At 39.7% G+C, this 27223-nt stretch overlaps 1 protein-coding gene across 2 annotated transcripts in view; it reads left to right on the forward strand.

Moving 5' to 3' along the window:
- LOC122799896 (E3 ubiquitin-protein ligase RNF14-like) overlaps positions 1 to 27223 on the forward strand; it is a 692373-nt gene that overhangs the window by 268650 nt on the left and 396500 nt on the right. For both annotated transcript variants that reach the window (XM_044069277.1, XM_044069278.1), the window contains exon 4: positions 16638 to 17156. In XM_044069277.1, coding sequence (XP_043925212.1) covers positions 16638 to 17156 — 519 coding nt within the window. The remainder of the gene's footprint in view (positions 1 to 16637; positions 17157 to 27223) is intronic.

Genomic DNA, 27223 nt, shown 5'->3' on the forward strand with positions numbered 1-27223 from the left:
GAAGGGCTAGTTTAAAGGCAGCAGTATTCTGTGTAATGCAGATGTTTAGGGGGAGAGAGTTGCAGGTTTTAGCTATGTTCCAAAAGTATGGGAGTTGGCCAGCTGGTAACTTAGGCTTATGGGCTTGCAGTAGGTGATGGTTTTCTGATCTCAGTGATCTATTAGGATTATATTGGGAAAATATAGAAGTTAGAGCAGGGCAAGCATGTGGTTTAGTCAGTATTTTGTGTGCAATGCAGTAGTTTGTCGGAGATAGGTGAGGCAGTGGCACAGTTCAATCCAATTAAGTATTTTTAATGGAGTGCAGTCGTATGTGGACAGACGAGTGTTGGTTGCAGATTTGGCTATTTTATTATAGTATATTTCTAGTTTATTTTTGAGTGATGATTGCAGGCTGGTTAGTAATGGGGCACCATAAATAAGTGAAGGTAGAAGGAAGATGGAGGCAAGGATTTTTGTAGTAGGGAGAGAGATGAATGATTTACATGATAGAGGAGATTATCATGATTTGTCAGTAGCTTGCAGTTGTCTGCACTTTACATGCAATGGTTAATAGTGGAGAAAATGTAAAGATTATGGAGCCATCCATCCACAACCCTTTTTCCCATTTTTGCACGTGGGGTCAGGGTGTCAGTTCAACAGTGACAATCATCTCAAGCCAAGGTTTACACTGCCAGGTGGCTAGCCCTGCCATGGTAGTTCTTCCACACCACAAACTCACATGCACACCTATAGCCAATTCAGGGTGTCCAGTCCATCTACTGCATGTAGTTGGAAAGTGGGAGGAAACTGGAGCACCCAGAGGAGACCCACGTGAAGACAGGGAGGACATGCAGACTCTGCACAGAAGGCACCCCAGTGGATAATTAAACCAGGGAACCCCTTGCTGTGAGGCAACAACACTACCCTCTGTGCCAATATTATGCCTTAAGTTTATTGTCTCTCTATTTTTATAGCTGTTAAATTACAAAAGGTTTGCAAATGTGTCGGTGTTAATAGGAAGGGCCAATTGGGTTCCTTTGATTTATGAGTTGTGAATAGCAATTAGTTACCTTGCAGTAGTTTCTATAGAGATCGTGACAAGTGCAGAAGCAGTTTTATTACCTGTGAATGTTAGAGCTACTGTTGCATTAAGTGAAAGCATGGAAGCATGTTCTAGCGTATTCTGTCTGGTCTAGACTGCAGAGGATATATATCACAACTGAGCACTTCATCTATGGTGGAAAATGTAATATTTTGGTTCCATACTGTGGTCTGATCCTGTACCAGCAATAACAGAATTACAAATGGGATTAAGGAAAAATGTAGGAAGACACTAACAATTTCTACTTTATAGTTTAAGGAATGGTACAATGAGTGGCTTCAGAGGGCACTTTGCCAGATGCATAGAGGGATAAAGTCCTAACTAGAGTCTGATGACCCAGGTTCGAGTAGTGTCTTATACTCTTGATAGTGTGGCAAGGTGAGCCCATCGTAGGGGGGAGATTATGAGTCCTGGTTATACTTAACTGCTCACAGAGGGATAAAGCCCTAACTAGAGTCTGATGACCCAGGTTCGAGTAGTGTCTCATACTCTTGATGGTGTGGCAAGGTGAGCCCATCATAGGGGGAGATTATGAGTCCTGGTTATACTTAACTGCTCACAGACACAGTTCCTGTTAGCCGACAGAGATGGAGTCATTGGGTAGGATCCACGGAAGGGACAGGTGTGGGCGTGGTCATTGAAGCCAGTGATGGTCACTGTTGATGGCCATGTGCAAGGGAGCCCATTTCATGTTGTTAGGGTGGCATAGGTGATTCCTACGGTGATGAAGGTGCTACATTTACTACCCAAGGGGAGTGATTACAGCTATTCATGCAAAAATGCTGTCTTGGATAGTATACCACCACGTGCACCAAACTCTCAGAAGATTGTCTGGATTATGGCCCTTCCAAACAGCTCTTGCACTAGAGAGTCTAAAGGAAGATACCTCACTGAAGTCCAATTGGAGGAGACATCGGAGGAAGTGCCTAGAGCAGAAAAAAAGCGTGGCTAAAAAATTAAAAGAATAATAAAAAGTGTCTTCATAAAGAGCTAGATATGACACAAAATTTGTGGTTAGAAGACTATGATAGGTTTAATTGACAATTTAATTTAACAATTTAAATTTGACAGTTTAATTAAGTCATTGATGCTTAAAAATCATGTACAATGTGGTGAAATGAATTACAGCATCTGCATTCTGTTTTACCCTTTTCAAGAAGTTTGTTAGTGACTAGAGGCTGTTCTGCTCTTATTTTCACACAAAATAATGATTTTATATAAAAATAGGAGTGCATAAAAAGTGTGGCTTCACAGCCACTCACAGCCAATCTAGTCATTCTTCCTAGCGAAAAAGGTGCTACTCACTGATATGTACTTGGTGGTGGAAACTTCCTGTCTTGGTTTCCACAGATGGTATGGCATGTACATGGCTAGAATTCTGTTTTATAATGCTGTTGTCATGTACAGAACTATTTCCTCTTTTATTAGTACATATGCAATTTTAGGGGAAATAGGTATGCCAATGTTTAATTCTTTTTTGTTTTTTACTGTGTACTTCTGCTGTGGCAATGGAGCCATGAAGGAAGTATATGATAAGGAGAAAAAAAAACACAGATTTCAGGCACCCAGACGAGATGAAGCTTTAAGGAATACAACTGCTTTCCTTAAATAGTGGTGTTGCCCAAGTACCCAGTCTTTGATTTCCTTGTTTTTTTTTGTAATTGTTTGTAGGTGTTTGGACATAGCTGCAGGCAGCACTGGAGGAATTCCAAAAACCTGCAGCCCCAACCTGACATTGTCAAAATGGTATGCATGATGACATAATCAAAGGGAGCCTGCAAATTGTGTAAGGAAACTATGTATTTTTATGTAGGAAATCATTTTCTGGTGAATAAAATTTCAAATTCTGCTACAGGATCAGCAATACAGTGAGGGCTGTGATGATTCAAGGTTTCAGGTGAGTCTTTCTTTCACATGTGATTTTTAAGATGAGACAATGAGTAGAAAAAAGTATGTTTGGGGTCTAAGATAAGCAGTCAGGTAAATTGGAAAAGAAGGCAAACTGGTAAAATGATGGCAAGATTAGAAAATACCATGAAGCCTTGTACCAAACAGAAGAAGAAACAGAACACATTCTATAAGCAAAGCAAAATATAATTCCAAAGGTAACCAGGTACCTCTGCAAAAACACAAAACAAATCCAAAGAATAAAAGCAGGCAGAGGCAAGGCTCCAGTTTCTTCAGCTGATTTATTACAAGACACACAAGCGCTTTCACCACAAGGCTTCTTCAGGTGTATACAAAACAGCACTCAACGCACCCATTCTTATACTAAGCATTAGCTAGTCACATGATTAAAAAGAGAAAACTCTTAAAGGCACAAAGAACAATTGTATTCAGCCCACAGTAAAATGCATAGTAAAATATACAAAAACTTCATTACAAAAACCACATTTCATAAAAGCAATATATTGCAAAAAATACATATTACAAATACACGTAAACCACATAAATGTAACAAATTCTACTTACGTAATGGTCTATTTTTCGGGATGGGTCTCAATGGTACATGGTCATTAAGACCCTGTCCTGTGTTGGCTCTTAATCTCACAATCCATTTAGCCTCCAGGTTCTCAGTTTGAACTCTGGTGTCACGACCCCTCAAGTTCTCATAACATTTACCTAATACCATAAATGTAAATGTGTTTTGCTAAAGCATTGAACACACTACCCTTCTTAATATGGTATAGGTGTTCCCTGATCCTATCCCTTAATAGTCTATCTGTCTTTCCCACGTAGAATTTACTGCATACTTTGCAAGTAGCAAGGTAAACCACATGTGAAGTATCACACCTTGCACTGGTTCTTAGTGTATAAGTTACACCAGTGTCTGGATGCAGAAACTCCATATCTTGATTTATAAATTTACAGAGCTGGCACCTAGTGCACGGTTTAGTCACTGGTGTATCCTCAGTCCTAAGAGACCAAATTAGGATAACCAGGAAAAGCTGAAAGAAGAAGATTAAATGTACTTTGCAGTCTTTGTATATATAAATGCAAAAAAATTCAGTGTAAATAAAATTAATGTCTAATAAATATGTGTGAAAAACCATGTTTAAAAAATGAGTCCAGGGTACCTACTAGATTGAAATGCATGCGTAGCAAACAGTCTGTGTGTGTGTGTGTATATATATATATATATATATATATATATATATATATATATATATATATATATATACACACACACTGTATAGGACACATTATAATGTAACAAGTTCAAAAGTAATTTGTCAAGTTGTAATTTTATCACTAGTTTTTGGGCCACCTTTTTATCTGTACCAGTATTGGTTACCTCAGTTATTATATTAAAATATTGTACTCGCACAGCTAATGAACTAATATGTAAATAGCATTCTACAGTGAATAAACCATGTTTTTTATTTAAATATTCAAGTATTAAAAGCCCAGTTTATTATTTTAAGATGTTCACTTCACTGTCAACTAAAGTGCATGGACAGTTCAGAAATATGACCACAATGTTATGGTTACAATTACATTGAAACTGTATATTTTTAGCACTAAATAATGCTTGCAGTAACACATAGTTCTTGTCTCTTATAAATATTAGTCTATATCTAAACTGTTGGTATAAAGTGATTAATAAAAGTAAACAGTTAATTCAACAAAAAAGTTGTTAGATACACTCAATTCTGGTAGTAATACTTGATATCACTGTTTTAACTGTGTAAAATTGCATTTTGACTTGTTGTATCAAAAGAAGACTAAATGTTTTGTTTCCTAATATGTTTCCTATAATCTGACCAAAAATACATATCAGTATAAAGTGTTTTGAGTATGTTTTAAAATCAAGAGAGGGAATTGCTATTCAACAGTGAATAAAAGATTGAAATTAATTCTGGTGCAAATATGCTGAAAGATAAAGCACAGAATAAAAAGTTTGCTTGAATATATGTATAGAGTTTAGCAATGTAAAATGGGCATCCATACTATATGTATAACAGACAGGCTTCTTCACAGCATCAGCAAAAAAGCCTAAAAAGCAATTCTGGATAGCAGTTATGACATGCTTTTCTCATGTTTGCAGAACAGTTTACAAATATCTGTTAACAGACATGCTTTTTTATAAACTCAGCAGACGTGATCTTTTACAAAGCTGTTTCCTCAGAAAACATGTTCTCCCACAGTATCAGTTCCCAAAAATATCAGCAGTCGAACAGTTTGCACAGATGTTTCCTTTCAGACTTCTGTCATTCTGATTGCGTACATTTTTACATCAGCAGAAATGGTTTCACAGAAGAACAATACTGCTTTATATCAAAACATTTCCTTAAACAAGTCTGAAAAGTAAAGTATCAGCAGAAAAAGAAAAAAAACAGGATCTTAAGTGCATGAGAATAACAGTATATAAGACTTTATACTAAACTTTGTTAGAGGTATTTGGTAGGAACTTAGGTTCCGAGGTAACTGGAGAATGGAAAGCCATAAAGCCATCATTCTTATCAGTTGTGAAGAAAAACCTTTGTACATCAAATTTGTAAACTACAATTGTACATATTGTTTGTTATAAAAATAAGTTATTTATTAGAAACTGTGCTTACAGTGAAATAGTATTGTGCTGCAAAATATATATTTTTTATCAGTGTGCAATTTGGTGCTTTAAACAGACTACAGATGCAGTCATGCAAAACTCTGCATCTCTGATTAAGCAGTAAACAGCCAACAAGACTCTGTGTCTTAGGAAGACTTTGAGTCCAGTACAGCATACAGAAGCAGCACCTACATAAATTATATTTTTCACCGTCACTCAAATATCCATCGGGTGGTTTGAGATTTTTGTTGTGTTAAGCCCTAGTCACTATACATATGCAGCAAGGTGATAGGGAGGGGATATGCAATGGGCTGACCTCAGAAGCTATCCTCTCAATTCCACAAGGGACATTCCCTCCAGACAGAGCTGCTTCTCGTCCAGTGTACAAACAGTGCACCCCTGTGTGTGCTCAACCCTCTTCACACTCTGGAAGAGTTGAGCAGGCCATGCATCTTCACTCCTCTTTCTCCCTGCTTGGCTTCTCCAGTGTCATAGCCACTAATCAAAGCTGATTGCCTCAGTTACAGTCAGGGCTCCATCCTTCTTTGCCATGGAGTCAATCTAAATCTGGTATGCTAATTACTACATCACTTCAAAGCAATGGTGCTACTTATTAGGGGGCTGTTCTCCTGCATATTCCAAACCCTTTGGTGTCACCCTTTTCTCATTGGAAGATCATACACATATTTTATATATTTACTTACTGCCCTACTGAGCCATTGTGTTATACTTGCACATACAGGTAAGCCAACATAAATAGTTTTGTATGGTATTTTTTAGTCATTCTTTTGTCTTCCTGGATTTTAAGTACCTAAATTCAGTAAGTGATTGAATAAGTAAATGCAAATTAAAAAGTAAACTGCAAGGTAATTGTGAAGTATCAGTAACTCGTTGAATAAATCAATATATGGTCTAGAAAATGCATGCATGTGAAAAAGACTTTAAAATGTTGGTAAAGCTGATCTGAGGTACCATTTAAATAGAACTGATTAAACAAGACCATCTCTCGTTCATTTTTAATTTTCACTTTGTGGTGTAGAATTTATTTACTGAAAACAGAGTAGAGGTTTGATTGAATTAACACTATTAATTTGTCTTGCATGGCCTCACTAATGTGAAGACATGCTGTATCTTTTCTCCTACTGTCTTTAAGTTATGTTCTAATGATCTCCTTCAATAGTGAATGCATGTGTTGTATTGCAGTTGAATTCAAAATGACAGATCTGTATTTTTCAGTCTTTGTATTTCATAACATTTTTATAGCAGAATCACAGTTGTACTTTTATATTCTTCAGGAACCTTATCTTCTTTCCCTGATTAAATGCTAGTAAATAAAACAAATTACTAGATCTAACATTGAAGACCCTTGCTGATGTGTTTTTGGTTGGATTCATCTATTCTACCAGTCATAGCTCAACAAATTTTTAGTAAATTGCCAAACTGCAAAGTCATGTGCTGAATATATAAGCATGCCTGCCCCCCCCCCCACCCCACTTCTGTTTTGCTTCCTCAAAGTTTGAATCTCTATCCTGCCATAGTTGGTGAACATGTCCTTCATTTGATATTTTGTAATTGCTGAAATATCTTTGTGGCCATTACATTACCATTGAGGAAAAGCACTGACATTGTTTTTATCATCTTGAGGAGGCATATGAAACACTGCCATAAGTTACAGCATTTTAATTCAACCATTTGATGAATTCAGGAGAAGCTTCTTGTTTTCTTTGCAACTTATAAAAGGGAAGCTGCTGAGAGTGTCTAATGTGAAAATGACTAGAAGGTACACCTTGCAGCCACAGACATAGATTGAAGCATCACCGTAAGGACTGACTCTTGGTGGGTAGACTGCAGTTTAGCCCTGCTGCAGGTTAGGTAAGTGTCAAAGTGATGCACTAATCAGTTCAAGTGCTGAGCACATCCTCAGCTAGCAGAGACACAAGGCCATGTCAAGGTTCAGTAGAACAGAAGGGGCACTCGGAAAAACCCATTCTCCTCTTTTTCCTAATTCCAGACTGTTCCTTTTTCCAAGGCCTTGACTGATCAGTTGGAGACCATGGTCACCCTACTTTATATTAGAGAATTATCTGTTTGAGTCCTGCCATTCTTCAGAGGAACTCAGGGCTTAGGGCTTGCCTCCTAAAACGTCCCAAGGCCCATGTGGGTTGCCTGATCCCATTTTAGGTGAGTTCATTGGGTTTCTGTATGCCATGGTCCACAACTTAGGTATTAGACATCAAATACATGTTCCCTGTGTAGTGTAATCTCAAGCAGTAGACCCTTAGCGAGTATGATATGCCCCTAGTGTTGGGCACATTCAAGTCCTCTCTCACTTGCATCACCTTTATTGGCATATGATCACCATGGCTGTCATTAATCTGACATATGGCATGTATTGCAGGCAGATTTTTCTTTGTGATACTCTGCGTGACTTCACATGTGCTGTTAAGGGGGGGGGGGGTACTGAGATTTCTAACTTAAGCTCCTCTGTGTAGTTAAAAGATCCAGAAGACATTATATATGATGTGGATACATATAATGAGTCTCCACTAGCTTTGGATCACCCCTTGTGTGGAGAAACTGTCAGACTTATGAGAAAGGGCTTTGTCTGGATTCAAGCATCTTGTCATTCACCTAGAATTGACTGGCTGAGTATCCAAGGAAGAAGCCTGAAGAGTCCCGGGTCATTCACTCCTTCCAGCCAGTAATTAGTAATCAGCCTTTATATATCTTCACTCTGTCCCATCAGCACCCAAGAAGGCAGATTCCCTCAGTGCCAGCCTGAGTGAGAAGATACCCCAATAAGTATACTAAGTTGTCCATTATGTGATTTCTTTCATCTAGCATAGGTCACAGTGACCACAGTATTCTACCACCCTGCTGTTGGATAAGAAATTCAAAGTTGCAGGTAGATATGGTAAAAGAATTCACTCTTCTACCATGTTGAGGCTTATGGGCTTCTTTTATTCATCTTGCCTGTCTATGCTCCAGTCCCATTTTACAGACCAGGTTATGAAAAGGCTTCAAACCCGCAGTGAGGAGGATCTCATAAAGAGTCTTACAACAGCTAAGAAGGGGGCTTCCAAGTTCATAGGTTCATAGGTGTGTACTAGGCTAATGGCCCTGGAGCCTTTACAAGCCTAGCCCATTAAAGTGCCCTGGCATAGTGCCCCCCGACATTAGTTCCCTGTGCCTCTATCAAGTAGAGCCACTGCAGTGATCCCCGGGGTGAACTTTCTATTTCCCATCCACTCATCAAGATTTCTCTTGAAGAGGGCCAGTGAGGTGCTCTGCTTGACATGTATGGGAAGTCTATTCCAGAGCATGGCAGTCTCTGGGTTATGATTCTGTCCCTCCAGCATGTTCTGTTGATTATGGTAATGAGGTTGAGGTCTCTGGAGCGTGTGGTGTAGAGGGATTAGATTTATTTAGCTGTAGCATTTCTAACAGAGCTGGGTCAGACATGGCTTTGTAAGTTAAGCAGAGATCGCCTCTTAGTAGACGAAATGAGACGGAGAATAGCTGGAGTTTTTTTGAGTCTGTCAGTGTAGGACATGTGTTTAAGGCCTAGGATCCTCTTCTTGAGGTACTTTTGTGGCCTTTCCAGCATTAGGTCTAGTGAGGTACATGCCAAATGGGGCATTATACTCGATGATTGGCCTAATGATGGAAGAGTAGAGAGAGATGATGACCTCTTTCTTCCTGGATGCAAAAGCCTTGGTAATGAGATGTGCCACATAGAAGGTCTTTCTCACCACAGTGGCAATGTGGTGGTCAAAGGAGAGCTTGCTATCAACCTGTGTCCCTAGATCTCTTATAACACCTTCAGTGTTCAGTGGGTTCCCATTGATGTGGTAATTAGTGGGAACTGAGTTTTTCCCAAAGGGGTTGATTTTTTGGCATTAAGCTTAAGGCCTTGGTTTCGACACCAGTCATTGGTCTCATTGAGGCCTTTCTGTAGGATGTGTACATCACTTGGGGAGTTAATAATGGCTCCCAGCTCGCAATCGTCTGTGAACTTGGTCAGCCAGAGTCCCTCTGTGTTGGCCTGGACTTCTGAGAAGTAGATGCCAAACAGGAGAGGACCCAGGACCGATCCCTGTGGGACTCCACTCATGACTGGTCATCAGTCTGACTTGGAGTCCGCTAATTTCATACTGTGGGTTCTATCTGTGAGCCAATTTGCAACCCACCTAATGATATAGGGGTTGATGCCTAGTTTGGTGAGTTTATCAATAATTCCTGAGTGAGGAATGGTACTGTATCGAAAGCATCGGCCTGATCGAGCTAGGCTGTATGAGCTGCCTTGCCCTCATTCACAGCTCTGGTGACTGACTCAAAGATGTCAACCAGGTTGAGCGGGCATGATCTACCTTTCACAAAACCAAATTGAGAGGGATCTAGAATTTGGAGATTCCTTATATCCTTGTTAATTAGATCCATGGTGATGCGCTCCATAGCCTTATATATCAGACTCATCAGGCTAATGTGGCAGTGATTCCCAGCGTCTATAGTCACTCCCCCTTTATGGAGAGGGATGACTGTAGCAGTGCGCCATTCGGTAGGGACAAAGCCTGAGGTGAGGCTGTGACTGAACAGGGCCCACAGATGTGGTGCCAGTTCACTTTGTAGTTCACGTAGAACACATCCAGGGATATTGTCGGGTCACACTGAAACTGTATTCTTGGCCTTGGACAATGCAGCTTTAACCTGTGTTGCAGTAATGCTGGGTGCCTGGCATTCCTCCGGTATTGTGATTGGTTCTTTGGGGGGGATAAAGTTAGCACTGAATCTGTTGGGCAGTATGTTGGCAATATCTGTTGGCTCAGTATAGGAGGTACTATTGTGCAGTAACTCAGAGCAAACCTGGGTATTGCCATGGAGATTCTTGATATAACTATAGAAGGCTTTGTGGTTGTTTTTAGTGTCTGACACAATTCTGCCTTCATAGCTGACTTTAGAGGTTTTGATGAGGGATCTCAACTTTTTTGTTGAGGCTAATAAGGGAGTTTTTCCAGTCTTGGGACTTCACCGTTTTCTGTAACACTTTCTTCTTTCTGTTGTGGAGTTTATTATTGGCAAGGGACCACCAGGTTGGCTTCCTTTTTTTAGAGGAGAGTGTCTTGGTTCTGTTGGGTATGGCTAGTTCCATGCATTTATGTACATGTTCGTACAGTGCATTGGTGTATGATTTGGCAGTCATGCATCTATTTACCATTGACATGGGTGCCGTGAAGTTAGCCACCTCTGTTTTTAGGAACCCAAAGTCAGCTTTGGAGAAGTTTTTCATGGTGGTTACCTTTGCGGGGGGTGTGGGTGAGATGTGAATTTCCATGGTGATTAGTTTGTGGTTGGATCTAACCAGGGAGGAATTGACTGCTGGTATAGAGCAACGGTTGCCCATATTAGTAATAACCACATCAAGGATGTTGCTTCCTTTAGTGGGGGTAAAAATGAGCTGGTCCAAGGCATTGGATGTGATGAATTCCAGGAAGCATTGGGCCAGTGTATTGATGCATGAGTAGTTTTCCCAGTTGATGGAGGAGTAGTTGAAGTTACCTAGTATGAGAGTGTTGGGTTGGACCCTGATAGTTTCCAGGGTGCTTAGGAACGTGGAGTGAGAGTCTTGGGACATGGATGGGGACCTATAGCAGGTTACAACCTGAATCACCATCTTACCCAATGTTAGTTGGACCTGAAGTATTTAAGATGCTTTATGCTGGGCTTCTAGTCTGGAGGTGTGCATTTCATTTATGAATATGGAGACGCCATCCCCTTTGGATCTTCGGTCCATGTTCTGGGGTGGAAAGGTGTGGAATGAGTTATAGCCTGGTAGCTCTTTGGTGCTTTCTGTTGCTTTAAACCAGGTCTCCGTTACAGCACAAATGTCAGTTCTCTCCATTTTGAGGAGTGCTTCAAGCAAGTGCATCTTGACATTTAGACTTCTAGCGTTGAGCAGCATGACCCTCAGATTGCATTTATTTATAGCTGTTATGGTGGTAATTTGGTCTTTAGAACATCGCCTAAAAAAGGCACTATAGGATTGGCAAGAGCCTTAGCCAGTATCCAGAAACCCAGGGGTGACAGATGCAGGCCATCTCTGGCAAAGCATTGAGGTCTGTCAATCATGTCATCCCAGGCAGACAGATATTGGATCCCCTTAGAATGACACCAGAAACTTAGCCAATTGTTAAAGTCAGTAACTTTCTGCTTGTACTGTGGTATCATTCTAGCTGACAGTAGGATGCTGCTCAGGGCTAGGGTCATACCTGCGTGGGCCACATAATCCGAGAGCTCCTCCATGTCTCTTTTCATGTAGTCCAGGGAGGTGCATCTCAGGTCATTCAAAGCCACATGGACAGTGACAGAGTCATACTTGTACTTGTTGTGGTGTGACCTGAGTGCATGTGTTATGTGTTGGATTCTGGCACCTGATAGACAGCTGACTGTTACCTTCTCCTTATTCAACCTAGTGAGTGGGACATCACTGTGCCTCAGTATCAAGTCACCTATGATTAGTGTATTGGGAAAGCTGTTTTTCCTTAGGGGCTTGGGTTGAATGACACACTGTGTAGGTGAGCTATTTGTCTTGTGGTTTGTGTTGTGTTGTGGTGGTTGAGTGCGTTTCTGCCTTGGAGAGCTGTGATGGTGGGTCTTCTGGAGGGCTATGTGTTGCATGTGGTGTGGTGCAGGTGTTGACCTTCTCCTCTTGACCAGCTATTCCGGTCTTGGCTTGAGAGTGCATGGCTTCCAATTTGGATATATAAGTGCATCTCTCACAGGTCTGAGTGTTGGGAGGTAAGAGGAGAGGGTTGTCTGTGTACATGAGGCAGTTGCTATACTGCCTCAGAATGCCCAAGTTCACCAGGTTAAGAGGAGAAAGCACAGGGACCTGACCTTTAGACATTCCAGGAAGGATGGTCATTATTACTAAGCACTGGAGCTGTTTCCTTATATAGCCCTTTTACAGGAAAAATTTCACTCAAGGTGTATGAGTCTGTACAGAGCACTGCCAAGCACTTGAGGGGAAACTAATATGTTGACCCTGAAAATTTAAGGATTTAGGCAGATATTCTGAAGTTAGAAAGAAATCAAGCAGTACTTACTGAAAAATAAACAATTAACTTTTCAAGAATGATGAAAAGAGGGGAGTCGCATGAATGGCTACTGCCTGGGTACTACTAATGCTGGTCTCAGTACAGCTTCACTCTGTTGGGATACAATACTCCTTTGCTTCTTCTCTTACCAGAAGCAAAACGTTAGCACCAATCCCAAGAAGAGAAGCAGGCCACGGCCTGTTTGGTGATCCACAGTCTTGTCCCAGATGATGCAAGGGTCTGCAGGCTTTGTAGCCTTTTTCTGGTAGATGCCTTGAATAGCAAAAAGACCCGTCAGGTACATTAAGCACAGACACTCACTCTCCAACCAAAAAGAGTCAGGAATCAATGCACTCTGCTCCTACTCTCACAAGGATCTGAATATAAGTACAGATTCCAAGCTGTCACCTATAAAGCAGTTGTTAAGCTTTCTGGTGATCAGCAGTCTCCAGGAAATAATGTAACTGCACTCCTTCTCTCACCAGGAGAAAACAGAAGCACTAATCCCAAGATGACTAGTGAGAGGCAGAATGTGGGCTTTCCAGTAACTGGTGGTCGTGCAATAGATGCTTAAAGGTAAGATGAAAAAAATGTTGCTTCCTGAACACTGCAGTGTGCACTAGAGGAGTTAGATGTGAAAGTAGGTAACTTAAGTTGTACCTGTCTAAAAAGTTAAGTTTTAGTGGAGAGTCACTATCTTTAAAACAGGAAGATAGATTGAAAGGGGTGGTCATGTTTGTATTCTGGTACTATGGAATACAGTAGGATGGCCAATAAATTTAAATAGTTGAAAGGGAGTGATTTCATAAAATGATAATTGTGTGCTTACTCACACCAGCCAGTAAAAGCAGAGAGAAAATGAGATATATGGTCAAATTAACATAAGGGACAGGCAAATAGAAAAACAGTGGTGTTTAAGAACACAACAGTAACCAGGTGGGAGGATGGGAACATTTTCTGTTTGACTCACAAGAGGCAGAGCTGTGGTCTCTTTTCAAGTTTTAATATGCACTTAAAAGCTGAATACAAGTAAAATACATTGTAAAGAAAACAAATCACAGTATACTAAATATAAAAAGGCAATAAAGTAATACAAAATATAACAAATAAAAATCAAACTAACCTTTCCCTCACAGCAAACTGTAGCAGAGTCTGGGTGAGCCTTTCCAGTAAAGCCCACTGTAACACTGATTTTTGTGAATGCTTTGGACTGGGCTTCAGACTAATAGGTGTGCCTGAGCAAGATTGCATGACTGAGACTGTCCTCCCTCAAGGAGGCACTCATAAACAGTATCCTATATGCCATTTTTAAGGGTGAAATTCTCTTCAGTCAGGCCACCAGTGACTGGCTGATGAACTTTTTTTTGAAGGAAATAAGCCCTTACCACTGTAGCAGACCTACATGCTTCTCCTACCCTCTCCTCAATTCCCAACCATGCCATAATGAGAAAGAGGCCTTGTTGCTACTTGAAATGGCAGCTAAACATTCCACAGTTTTGCCTCTTCACCCGTACTGGTTAAGTTTGCTTAACTCTTCCCCACCAGCCACTCTGTAGTAGTCCTATTTCCATTAAGCTAACATTTTAAGTAAGGTAAAAGGCAATATTTTGAAAATAATGTTGTTTACTTTGTCACCAGTGAAATGTTTTCCTCTTCTGGTTAAAAATATTTCTGGATTTATTATTTTGCGGAATTTAACAAGAAAAGAAGTAGCAGGAATCGCAGGAACAGTCTTTATGAAGTCTAGAATACTATTCTGAATACTAAAAGGGTTTAACTCTTCAGTTTATGTAAATAAATAAGTGCTCTAGAGAATGTTGTATCTTTTGGCTTTTCCCGGTTAGGGGTTGCCACAGTGGAACTCCGGTCCGCTAATGATTGGCAGTAGATTTTTACATACCAACTTGCCAGGCCTGATGCACAACCTTCAATGAAAGTATGCCCATTCATGCATGTCTCCACACAGAAGATGCTTTAGCTGAGAATCGAACAGGACAAAGTCTTACTGTGAGGCAACAACGTTACCTTAAAAACACTACACTGCCAGGAACTGACGTGCTTTAATGTTATTACTTCAATAACTAAGGTCCAGATTCCAAACATTGAAATAGCAAGGCCACACAGCCTTTCCATCCCACACTTATTACTGTGAACAGTTAAAGTCATCATCCTTGAGAGTAGTATGTACCCATTTCATACCTTGCAACACTGAGTTATTTAATTAAATAGGGACCCAGAACACTAGGTTGCAACCTATCAGTTTTTTCCATACTCTACAGAAGTCAGAACAATTGCCTGGTAGACAGTAGTCCAGAAAACACTGTACAACCCTGGCATTCTGTTTTACAGTACAAACAGAATGTTGTAGTCTGTAAAAATGCCACCTCAGCCTGACTTTAAGAAAAGCTTCATTAATGTGATGCAGCCACGTTTGAGGGGAGCAATAAGAAAAAAAAAATAGATGCCCCGCTTCCCACCTGATGCGCACATTTATATCACAAAATGTGGTGGTGGTAGTTGGACTGGGCTGTGAGGGTAGAGAGAAGCAGGGCTGGAGGCACTATAGCAAGTATGGCTTTGGTTCTTGTACATACAGTTAAGCCAACACAAAACCAATAAATTGTCTTGGATGGTACTTTTTAGTTATTCTGTTGCCTTCCTGGATTTTAAGTACCTGAATTCAGTAAGTCATTCAATAATTAAAAACAAATAAAAAGTAAGCTGCATGCTAATTGTGAATTATCAGTAACTAGTTGAATAACTCATCTAGTCATCCATTCATCCATCCAAGGAAAGCTATGCCCAGGCAAAAATGCAATTCAGAAGCATAAACCACATTGCTTCATCTGAACATAGTGCTGAAGCTACCTGTAGTGCCTGCAGTCACTGTGTCCAGGAAGAGGGATTTGGATGTGGGGCCTCTAGTCTACCAGGAATGCAATTTTTCTTGTAACAGAAACTAAAATGAGCCCTTCCCCAAAGAGGCTTGGAGAGAGTTGCAGCTCCCTGCACTCACTAGTACACATGTGTACAGTCTCTGACAGCCCCCCCCCCCCAACTCTCTATACCTGCAGTACAGTTCTACCTGTATGTAGAACTAAGTACAGTTGGCAGTTTGGTTTCTTACCTGGCACAGTCTGAGCTTTTGTTTGGCCAAGAAGCCTGTTCATTTCAATAGAATTCACCTTTGATTCAGCCAATCAGAATAGCAATCCTGATTCCCGTTTTTGAATTGGGCATAAGGATCTGCCAGTCCCTGTTAGCATAAGCTGATTAGCATATGCTGACTGGGGACTGGTAGATCACCATCTTTTGGAATTAACAGCATATTATGCCACACCAAAGGCTTTTAGAATCTAGGCCTGAGCATCCACTGCCAGATTTAGTTTAAAATTATTTCTGCCTTCTGTTCCAAGCAACAACACTCTTAGCTTCCAAGCTTCTGTTCTACATATTATAGAACTAGGCAAAAAGCACTCAGCAGCAGATATTTGAGGCACTGTTCCAATAACAGATATTTGAGGCAGACTGCATAAATGCATAAATTAATACTTAATGAGATTCAGACTGTTAGTAAGTTACTGACACTTCTCAGCTTTCAACAGAAATAAATTACTAAAACAGAAATAGTTTCCATCATGAGATGTATTTCTGAAAATTCAGAATTTAGTTTTTCTTATATTTCACTTATTTATGTATCCATCCATCCATCCATCCATCCATCCATCCACAATCCCTTTTTTACCAGTTTTGCACATGGGGTCGGTATGTATTTATGTATCGATGTATCTATGTATTTATTTTGGTACTTGATGTATCATTTACTTAACTCAGAAAGGTGGACTTTGTTTTTTATTGCCAGCTACTGTGAGTCTACTAATTTACCTTTTTACTTAAACATTTTTAGCTCACCAGTCTATGTACACAATTGGATGAGATCTGGAAAGAAAACAGAGATTGTGTTGTTTTATTCTCCTGGATGCAGTTTCTAAGGGAAGAAGCACTCTCTTTCTTGAATATTGGTTCTTCCTTAGTTTTAGAGCCATCTGTGATGAGATGTTATCACCAGCCATTTACTTACGAGGAAGCAAACCAGACAGGCTTTGTGGAGGCAGAAGACACATTGGGTGCAATCTGCTGTGACCCAAGAGCTATCCAAGAGGTGGAGTCATGGACAAACATTCTGCCAGAGATCCTAGATTTTAACCAACATCAGAAACAAAAATGGTTCAATGCTAAAGTGTACACTTGCAAGATATGCTTTTTAGAAAAACTTGGAAGCGATTGTATGTGTCTTACCAAATGTGAGCATGTGTACTGCAACACTTGTCTGAAAGAGTATTTTGAAATCCAGATCAAGGAAGGCACTGTTCACTTACTCAACTGCCCAGAGCCAAAGTGCCCTTCTGTTGCCACTCCAGCACAGGTAACATCTCCTGTTTTATCCTTATCAAGGCAGTTTTGTGCAATATTTAGTCAATCATGTTTTCATAGTTGCATAGCAACAAAAGGCTCTTCAGCATTATAGTGTATAGATGTTAAATCTAAACCATGGGAAATGCAGTAATGTTTATTTAGATCTCCGTGTAGTTGGAAATAATCTGTTATATATAATACCTAAAAAAGACTGACAATATAATTCAGTAAACATTCTTTTGGAAAAATCATTAACTTGATTGGGTTGTATTTGTTTGCTTTGGTGTTTCTATTTGAAACTTTAACAGAAGACAGCTCTACTTAGTAGTTAGGGATGTGAAGCCATGGATCTAATTGTAGACCTTACCCTGGTCAAGTCATTTAACTTCCTTATGCTTCTAGCTTCTATAAAATCTCTAGTCTTGACTAGCAGACAAATATAAATCAGACATGAATATTATTTTGTTAGTCTGTTAAAAGTATCATCTGCAATAGACTTTATTAAACTTGTGTTTTGTAGCATTTTCAACATGGTTGTCAGAACTATCAAAATTTTTTAACAAATTGTACCATATCAGGTTAAACTACTAAGTCAACTAGAATTCTACTGTAATGCAGCTATAAAATTCATCACACAGAATTTTATAGTGTAAGACATTGTAGTTTTAAAGTTTACCATGACGAATGAGTTTGCATTATACGTATACACTTGAATTTGAAAGGCACATTTCTTTCCCCATTCCAGTCAGAGTCCCATACGCTGTCCATTTACTGTTCACCTGTTCATATATTAGATATGTTTTTTTAGCAGAGTCAATGTAGTTGAGTAGTGTGTTTACATCCACAGACAGAAAAGAACATATGTATACACACATAGGCTTATACAACTACGCAAGCATATGCACTTATACACATGCACTTACACATATACATGTACACAAAACATTCAACAAATAATAGCCACAGTAATGTATTTCAATGTACTGCTTTGACACATATGTACCCTCCCTCCCTCACATGCCATATCACTAGTCCTTTAATAGTGATAAAGTAACGGTCCTTTTCTTTCATACATAGCCTACTTCTTCAGCTTCCATCCAAAAGTAGCCATGCTCTGACTGTTTACACCTGGGTGCTTGAAGCCATAGAGATATATTTCAGCTTGATGCTCTCAAGCCCATGCAGTGTTCCTCCCTGACAGGTTATATTGATAACTGTTTAACATCAATGAAGTAATTACTCTGTTTCCACATATAAACTGTCTCCTACATCCTACTTCCAAAATAACTGTGTTCTAATTGTGTACATCTTCTGTATCACAAAGTTTTATCTGGTCGTCATCCAAGACCAATATTCCGTGCTCATTTCTGACCCCTCCCTCACCACCAGTTGTGGTTATAAAAAAGTAAATTTCATAGATCATTGCTGTGGGCCATCTGTAGTCTTAGCACTGACATAGATTTGCATCTGGCTTGAATGTGTTTGGGCAAAGCTTACATAGCCCAGTGGGACTTTAATCACTCATTTTAATGAGGAGAAAGGAACTCTTTAAAATATATTTAACGAAAAGTCACTGTCTATTCAATCTAGGTCAGACGAGCCATCTGGCTGTTCTTCTCCCTCTTCGCCCAAACATCCAAGGAAAACTGTCTTTGCAGAACCGAGAGCTTCTGTGCCTTCCACGCATATTAATATTCAAAGGAAACTTGCAGATTCAGTATCTTGTCTGGGCAATCCAGAATGTCAGGCTATATTTCTCCCTGTAACAAATATAAAATAGAGACTGCTGGTTGCCCAGGGAATTCCAGGATGGGTGCACAATGATCAAAGCTTAACTTCAGCTCTCCGAGTGTGGAAATAGAAACTGAGATACAACAGCCAGTGATATTGTAAACTTGAGTAAAATTCAGTTACTGGATAGTAACTACACTGCCTGGATGCCTGAAAAGAAGAAACTAAGCCAGAAAGAAAATCAACTGGAAAAAGTGAACAGAAAACACTGCCTGAGAAGAATCCTACAGTTGTTCAACAAAAAGCAGTTTAAGCTCCAGCTTTGGTGCAAGACATAGCTTCCAGTAATCTACAGGAAAAAAATAAGTCAAATGTGCTCAGAGATGATTAAAATAAATAGAACACGGAAGGAGTATATCAACTCAAACAACAAAGGACTAGAAAATGTAAGAAGCTTTAAATAGATATTCAAATGAGCTGATAAAACTGCAAAAATCTGAGGTCAAAATTAAGAAAAGGTTGGTTGAGTATAAGACTGCTCAAGAAGAGATGTTTTAAAAAAATTTAGAATTAAAGGATAGAGCACATAGGGAAACTCTGAGAGTTTCTGCGCTACCAGAGAAACTAGAAGGAACAGATTGTATTAATTTTAGGAAGGCACAAGCAATCACCTGGACTGGTATTCCACAGCAGGAACTGTTAAATGAAAAGGCACACCATGTGTATGCTGCAAACATACCTCTCAAGTGTACCTCATTACGAGGAACGTACCTCATTTGGGGTCTTAAAAAGTTTATGTTCCTCAAAGTTCCACATTGAAAGAGTCTGTCACACATTCAGTGTCAGGAATTTTTTTAAGTGAAATCCATGATACATAGAAATTAATCATATTACTTCATTAAAGGATATTCTTTATAAGTAAAACAAGCATATGTTAACCATCCTATGACCTTCCTAGTTGAAGTTGTTAGTAAGCAATTAGTATGTGTTCCACATTTTGCCCATTTGTTCCACATTATGAAGGTGAGTGTTCCTCATTTTGGAGATGGAAGGTTGAGAGCTATGGCTGCAAACCTAGCCATGAAAAAAGCAGCCAAGACCTTTATTTGTAAAGATGCAAACCTACCAGCAGAAAGAGTTGATCCTGACAAAACTGTGGCAAAAGGGTATAGTATTAAAAATTGGAAACAATTGAGATTTTGTGGAAAATCATTATTCACTGTACAGGCAGAAGATAAGCCAATTTATTCCAGTAGTCACTGAATGCTGAGAAGCAGGTGAAAGATTCAAGCTATGTATCCAACTTTCTTCAGAATATTTTTCAAAGTCATTTTTGATGCAGAGCAGGCTAAAGAGGAAGTGCAAAGTTTATCTAACAAAAAGTGAGCAATAAAACAGAGGGGAACTCTGCTTCCCATTCTTCTGATAATAGGTTCATAGGTTCATAGGTAGATACTAGGCTATCTGCCATAGGGCATTTATAAGCCTAGCCAGAGTGTATTTGGCTTCCACCTCCCTATTAGATCAGCCTACTGTGCCTCTGTAAAGTAGGTCACAGAAGGTACCCTTTTAAGATTAGTTTACTGTGCCTCTGCCTAGCAGGGACACAGGAGAGATCCTAGGGGTGAATTTGCGATTTCCCATCCACTCGTCCAAATTTCGCTTAAAGAGGGTCAGCGAGGGGCTATGTCTAACATGAATTGGGATTCTATTCCAGAGTGAGGGGAGCCTCTGGGAAATTAATCTGTCCCTCCAGCATGTCCTATTTATTTTTGTGCTGAGGTTTAGGTCCCTGGAGCGTGTAGCTCTAAGGGACTTGGATTTTTTGAGGTGGAGCATGTCCATTAATTCTGGGTTTGACATGGCTTTGTACGTCAGGCATAGATCGCCTCTGAGTAGGCAGTAAGCAACTGAGTAGAGCTGGAGTTTCTTTAGTCGAGCTGCATAGGACATCTGTTTGTAGCCCATGATCCTCTTGGTGAGGTACTTTTGGGGTCTCTCCAGTTGCTGCAGGTGTCGGGTAAGGTACATCCCAAAAGGGACATTGTATTCAATTATGGGCCTGATGAGTGACGAGTAGAGGGGCACAATAACCTCTCTTGATCTAGATGTGAACCCTTTCGTGATAAGGTGGGCTATATAGAAGGTCTTTCTAACCAATTTGGCAACGTGATTATCAAAGGAGAGATTACTATCTACGTTGGTCCCCAAATCTCTAATTATTTCTTCCGTACTTATGTGGTAATTTGTGGGCACCTTGTTTTTCCCAAAGGGGATGACTATGCACTTTTTAGCATTTAGCTTGAGGCCGTGGCTCTGGCACCAAGCATCTGTCTCTGTGAGACCCTTTTGGAGGATGCTTGTGTCAGCTGGAGATTCGATTATGGCCCCCAGTTTGCAGTCATCTGCGAACTTTGTCAGCCATAATCCTCCCGTGTTAGCCTGAACCTCAGAGAAGTATATACCGAACAAGAGAGGTCCCAGAACTGAGCCCTGTGGGACACCACTTGTAACTGGTTTGGATTCGGACATGGCACCTGCGATTCTGACCATGTGGGTTCTATCTCTGAGCCAGTTTGCAACCCATCTTGTGATATAGGGGTTGATATTTAAGCTGTTAAGCTTATTTATGATGCCCGAGTGGGGTATTGTGTCGAAGACTTTTGCGAGGTCCAGGTAGGCTGTGTGGACTACCTTGCCCTCATCGATGGCTTTGGTAACTGTTTCAAAGAAATCAACTAGGCTTAAGAGGCAAGATCTGCCCTTAACAAAGCTGAATTGGGTAGGGTCCAGTGTCTGGAGGCTCCCGATGTCTTTGTTTATGAGTTCCATGATAATACGCTCCATAGCTTTACAGACCAGACTAGTCAGGTTTATGGGGCGATAGTTTCCGGGGTCCGTTGTGGCACCACCTTTGTGGAGTGGAACCAGTGTAGCTGTACGCCATTCTTTGGGTACATATCCTGTAGTAAGGCTAAGTTTGAACAGTGACTTAATGTGAGGGTTCAGTTCTTCTTGGAGCTCATGTAGGACACAGCCTGGGACACCGTCCGGTCCCATAGATGCTGTGTTTTTTGCTTTGGAGAGGGCAGCTTTCACCTGTGCTTCTGTGATGTCAGGGAGGTTACATTCAGTTGGCATAGGCATTTGCTCCTTTGGGGGGGAAGGAGGGGGAGAAGTTTGCACTCAATCTGTCTGCCAGGATGTTGGCTATGTCTGTAGGTTCGGTATATTTTGTACCGTTATGCAACAATTCAGAGCATATCTGGGAGTTTCCGCCCATGTTCCTGACATAACTAAAGAAGGCCTTGTGATTATCTTTAGTGTCTAGGGCAATTTTTCTTTCGAAACTGGCCTTTGATGATTTTATGAGGGATCGAAGTTTCTTGCTAATACTGTTCAGAGATGCCTTCCCTTTTTGGGATTTTGCTCTGTCATGTAAATACACAGAGCGACTTTGCCAGCGAAACCTTTTCCAATGTTCAAAGGAAAGTGCATGATAGACCAAGCAAAGCCCAATAGTTGACCAGAAGATTTGGGAGCACCACGGAACTGAACCTAAATATGGAGTTGGGAGATGGAGATAAACAGGATGAAGGCCAGCAACATGGAAACTGGTGAATAAATGTGAGACTGCAAAGCATCAATCACGTTTGTGAAATGCAGTTATATAAAAATAAGTGGGAAGATTGGTCTTTTGTTGACTTTATTAAACTTGAGAGGAACTGTAAAACATTTGCATTACTTCATGTCATTAGTTGTCATTTGGATGGACTCTAAGAGGATGGAAAGAAGAAGGAAACAGGGAATTGTATGTAAAGTACTTTCTTTTCTATGAAACTTTTCACAATATAAATTGCATATTTTACAGTAAAATATTTTTAGATAAAGTTATTAAAACAGTTCAAGCTCTAGCTTTGGTGCAAGACTTGACTTCCAGTAATCTAGAGGAAAAAAATAAGCCAAATGTGCTCAGAGCTGATTAAAATAAACGAAACACTGAAAGAGAATGTCAACTCAAATAAGAAAAGGCTGAAGTACAGATACAAACAGATACCTTTTTTTTTCCTCTTCTCGCTCTCTTTTTGGTATTAAGAAATGTAGGTATTACAGTACAAAAAAGAGAGAGAAGAAAAACTACTCAAAAGTATGTTTAAGTTAATAGGCTGTGATCTTGGGTTATTGAGGTGGGGGCTGGGGGTAAAAGTACACAGATCATAATATATGTAGAGCTGATATATTTTCTTTTACTTTTGTATAGGTGAATTTCTGGAGTAAACGCTTTGCTTAATCTAGTAAATTTTAAGTGGAAACAAGTAAACATGGGAACTTCACACATTCTTTTATCAATAAGTGTTTCAGCTTGTCTGTCAGGCTGCAACAGGGGACTGCATTTTTCTTTTTTCTCATACATTTTCATGGAGGCAAGCTGCTATTATGGCAATGAAAGACAGAACACTATTTTCTTCAAGGCTAAAAGTTAATGATTTCTGAAAATATGCAAGTAGGTTTCACATCTGGGGGGGGATAAAGATAAAAAAGAACAGGCATAAATTAGTGTAAGCAGAAGCAAAAGAAATAATATACAAGGAAAACCCCAATTTCTGCTTAATTAGGGCCTATGTTAACAGTTGTCTATTTGGACAAATGTTCCTATTAGGAGGGTTAAACTTCATTATTTGAAATTAAGTTATACCTAGTTATGTGTGTGTATTAAGTTAAAAGGTTACGAGGGTGTTCAGGGGTGTTTGTTTTTTTGTTTGATGTTTTTTATTAAAACAGAAAGTTTTGTAAAATCTGATGTATAAAGGATTAACCTACCAAACATTAATGTGTGCATGTAGCACAAAAGCTGGAAATAGACATTTAAAAAATATGCCATTTATAATAGTGGGAATAATGACTTCTTACCATAATGGCTGCACTTTCCATATTATCTTTGATAACATGATAACTTTAAAATTCAGCTTCACTCCTACCTCTCTTCTAAATGGAAATGTAATTGCATTCTCCCAACCTAGCTCTCTTACCTCTTGTGCATCTAGGCTTCTTATAAGCATGGTTCATTCTTAACAGCTGTTAATCCACACAATATTTTGCTCTATGTAAATATTGTAAATCATTTTCTCTTTAACTTTGAAATGTATGTGTATTTGAAATCCACATGATATTTTGTTCTGTGTAAAGCTTGCAAATTATTTTTTCTTTCACTTCGATATGTATTTTTATTTGAAACTGTTTTTACTATACATTTCTGTATATTTAACTATTTTGTGTTGTGGAGCTTTTCTCCCCGGGCCTTCACTGAAAATGGGCTCCGTGGGCCCAGTGAACTTCCCCGGTCATCAAACTGGAAATAAATAAATAAATAAATAAATCTTGGAATGTGAATGGTTTTACATGTATAGACACATTGGAAAGAATACTTAATTGTATTAATAAAAGCAGCGTACAAGTAGCAATGCTACAGGACGCACATTTGGAAAGAACTGAGCATGTGAATTTGATAAAGAAAGGATTTCAGGATGGATATTTTGCAGAATATCAGATACAAATGGAAGGAGAAGCACATACATTAATTGCTAGAGGAGCATCAGTATTGATAGAAGAAGGAAAAAAGGTAATAATAGCAGATTTGTAGTAGTAAAGGGTTACTGGCAAGGGATGAGGTGCTGCCATGTATTTATTTCACCTGAGACTGCCATGTTGGAGCTTAAAAAAGTTCTGGAAGAAATAATACTTATAGGTGGAAAATGAAATTTGATTTGCAACAATAAAGATGTATCTGGGGGCATAGAAGAGAAAATGTAACAAATGTGGGTAGATCTCTGAAGAAATTAATGAAAACATTTGGTATAAAAAACAATGTAAATTCAGTAACAGGAACTCAGAGAGAATTTACTTTATTCCCCAAGGTACAGTAACTGGTCTTGACTTGACAGAAGTTGTATTTCACAGTAACGTGCATTTAATTGAGAACTTTGATACACATCCAGTAACTATTTCAGATCATGCACCAATAATTACTTGGATAAAAATGCAAGGTAGTGAAGTAAATATGAGACACTTCAGCTTCCCCACCTACCTGTTAAAAGGAGAGGAATTATACAGGCTTTATTAGGGAAGATGGAAAGTACTCCAGAAGTGCTAGCTAGTGAGTAAGGATAAAATGAAACTGGTGTTTAAAAATAGGGTAGAAATAAATGGAAAAAAAAAGATCTGGTTAAGAAGTAATAAGAATTATTTAGAGGGGCTGACAAAGGTTAAAGTATTACAAAATAAGTGGAATCTCACAGAACAAAAAGAGGTACAATTGCAGAATGCTACAGAGAAACTAAGGGAACACCTGGATAATACGCATGAGTTTAGAAAGCCTGCTATTAAACAAATGTTTTTGATAACTCTAGAGCACATAACTTTTAGCAGAACTTAGGTAACAGAAAGAATGAGTTGTTGCCAGACTTGGGAATTCTGTAACAAGAAAAATAACCAGAGATCCTGTAGCGGTACTAGAGATATTTCGGAAATTTATGAAAATTTGTATAAAGCAGAGAAATGTGGGAATCAAGAAAAAGCACAAATGGAAATATTTATGGAAGACTTAAATATGCCAAAGTTAGAGGTAAATGAGACTCAGCAACCCACAGTTAAGATAGGAGGAGATGCGTTAAAAATTGTGATATATCACTAATCTGCAGGGAAACCTCTGGGCTTAGATAATATTCCAGTGGAAGTTTGGAACATAAGAGGGAAGAAAGTGATAAAGATCTAGAAGATTTTGTTTAACAGTATTTTAAAAGGAGGGGAGGCTTTGTTAATGTTGGTGGCTTTGAAATTGCCCACCCCTCTTGTAAATTTGTGTTTGGATACTCCTTCTGGGCCCATTGCATTTGCTCACTCATCTGAGTGCAGTGAGATCATATTCTGATTTCAGGCACTCCTACTGTGTACAAAGAGAGCATCTGGGAAAGAAAAACAAAATTAAGCTTGTTTCCTGCCTTTCCTGTAAGTGGTCTAGACTGTTTTGTAGGCTTCTGAGCCCCCAGGCCTTTCTGTGTTGGAGGGAAGCCTTCTAGCTTAATTTTGTTTCCTAGAACTAGACAGTTTTCTAGTTTCAGCACTCAAATCTGTTTATTTGAATTCAGCACTTGTTCAGAACTCATTGTAAGCACTAAATAAGTTGTAAATTACTACAGCACTCAACTTTCCTTACTTGTCTAGAGGAAAGCAGTTTTTAGTACTTAATAAATAAGCACCTATCTAGGCATGTGTAAGGGTTAGCTGCAGGTTATTTCTCCTGTCTACCTGATGAATCTGGACATCTTGGGGCAATACAGCAATTGCCTCATGTACACAGACAACCCTCTCCTCCTACCACCCAACACTACAACCTGTGAGAGATGCACTTATATAGCCAAACTGGAAGCAAAGCTCTCTTCACCCAAGACTGGACTAGACAGTCGAGAGGAGAAGGTAAACACTTGCACCACACCACACTCATCACATAGTCCCTCAAAACCTACACTACCAAAGCACATACATAGAAACACAAAACACACACCTACATTCACAGAAGCTCTCAATAAAAACCTGCCCAAGCATCAGGGACCCCCAAAGCAGAAACACAAGCAAACTCCACCCCCCCCAACACAATACAACTGACACATAGCCCACAAACTCAGTGTGCCACTCAACCACAGCCCATAAGGCATAACATACCCAACACTCTAGTCATAGTTGACTCTGTAGTCAGGCAAACTGATGTTCCACTCACCAGACTAAACAAGGAGATTGTTACTGTCAGCTGCCTGTCGGGTGCCAGGATCCGCCACATAACGCACACACTCAGGTCACTCCACAACAAGTACAAATATGACACTGTCATTGTCCATGTTGGTGTGAATGACCTGAGATGTACCTCCCTGGACTACATGAAAAGAAACATGAAGGAGCTCTCCAATCTTGTAGCCCAGGCAGGTATGACCCTAGCCCTGAGTAGCATCCTGCCATCACCCAGAATGATACCACAGTACAAGGACAAAATGATTTACTTCAACAATTGGCTAAGCTTCTGGTGGCATTCTAAGGGGATCCAGTATTTGTCTGCCTGGGACGATGTGATCGACAGACCACGATGCTTTGCCAGAGATGGCCTGCACCTGTCGCCCTTGGGATTCCGGATAGTGGCTAAGGCTCTTGCCACCCCTATAGTGCCTTTTTTAGGCAAGGTTCAAATGACAAATTCACCACCATAACAGGTACAAGCAAGCAAAGTCTGAGGGTAATGCTACTCAATGCTAGAAGTCTAAACCTCAAAATGTACTCACACAAGACACTCCTTAAAAT

This window comes from Protopterus annectens, chromosome 4.part0 (genome assembly GCF_019279795.1).
Source record: "Protopterus annectens isolate FY-2018-M chromosome 4.part0, PAN1.0, whole genome shotgun sequence".
Lineage (NCBI taxonomy): Eukaryota > Metazoa > Chordata > Ceratodontiformes > Protopteridae > Protopterus > Protopterus annectens.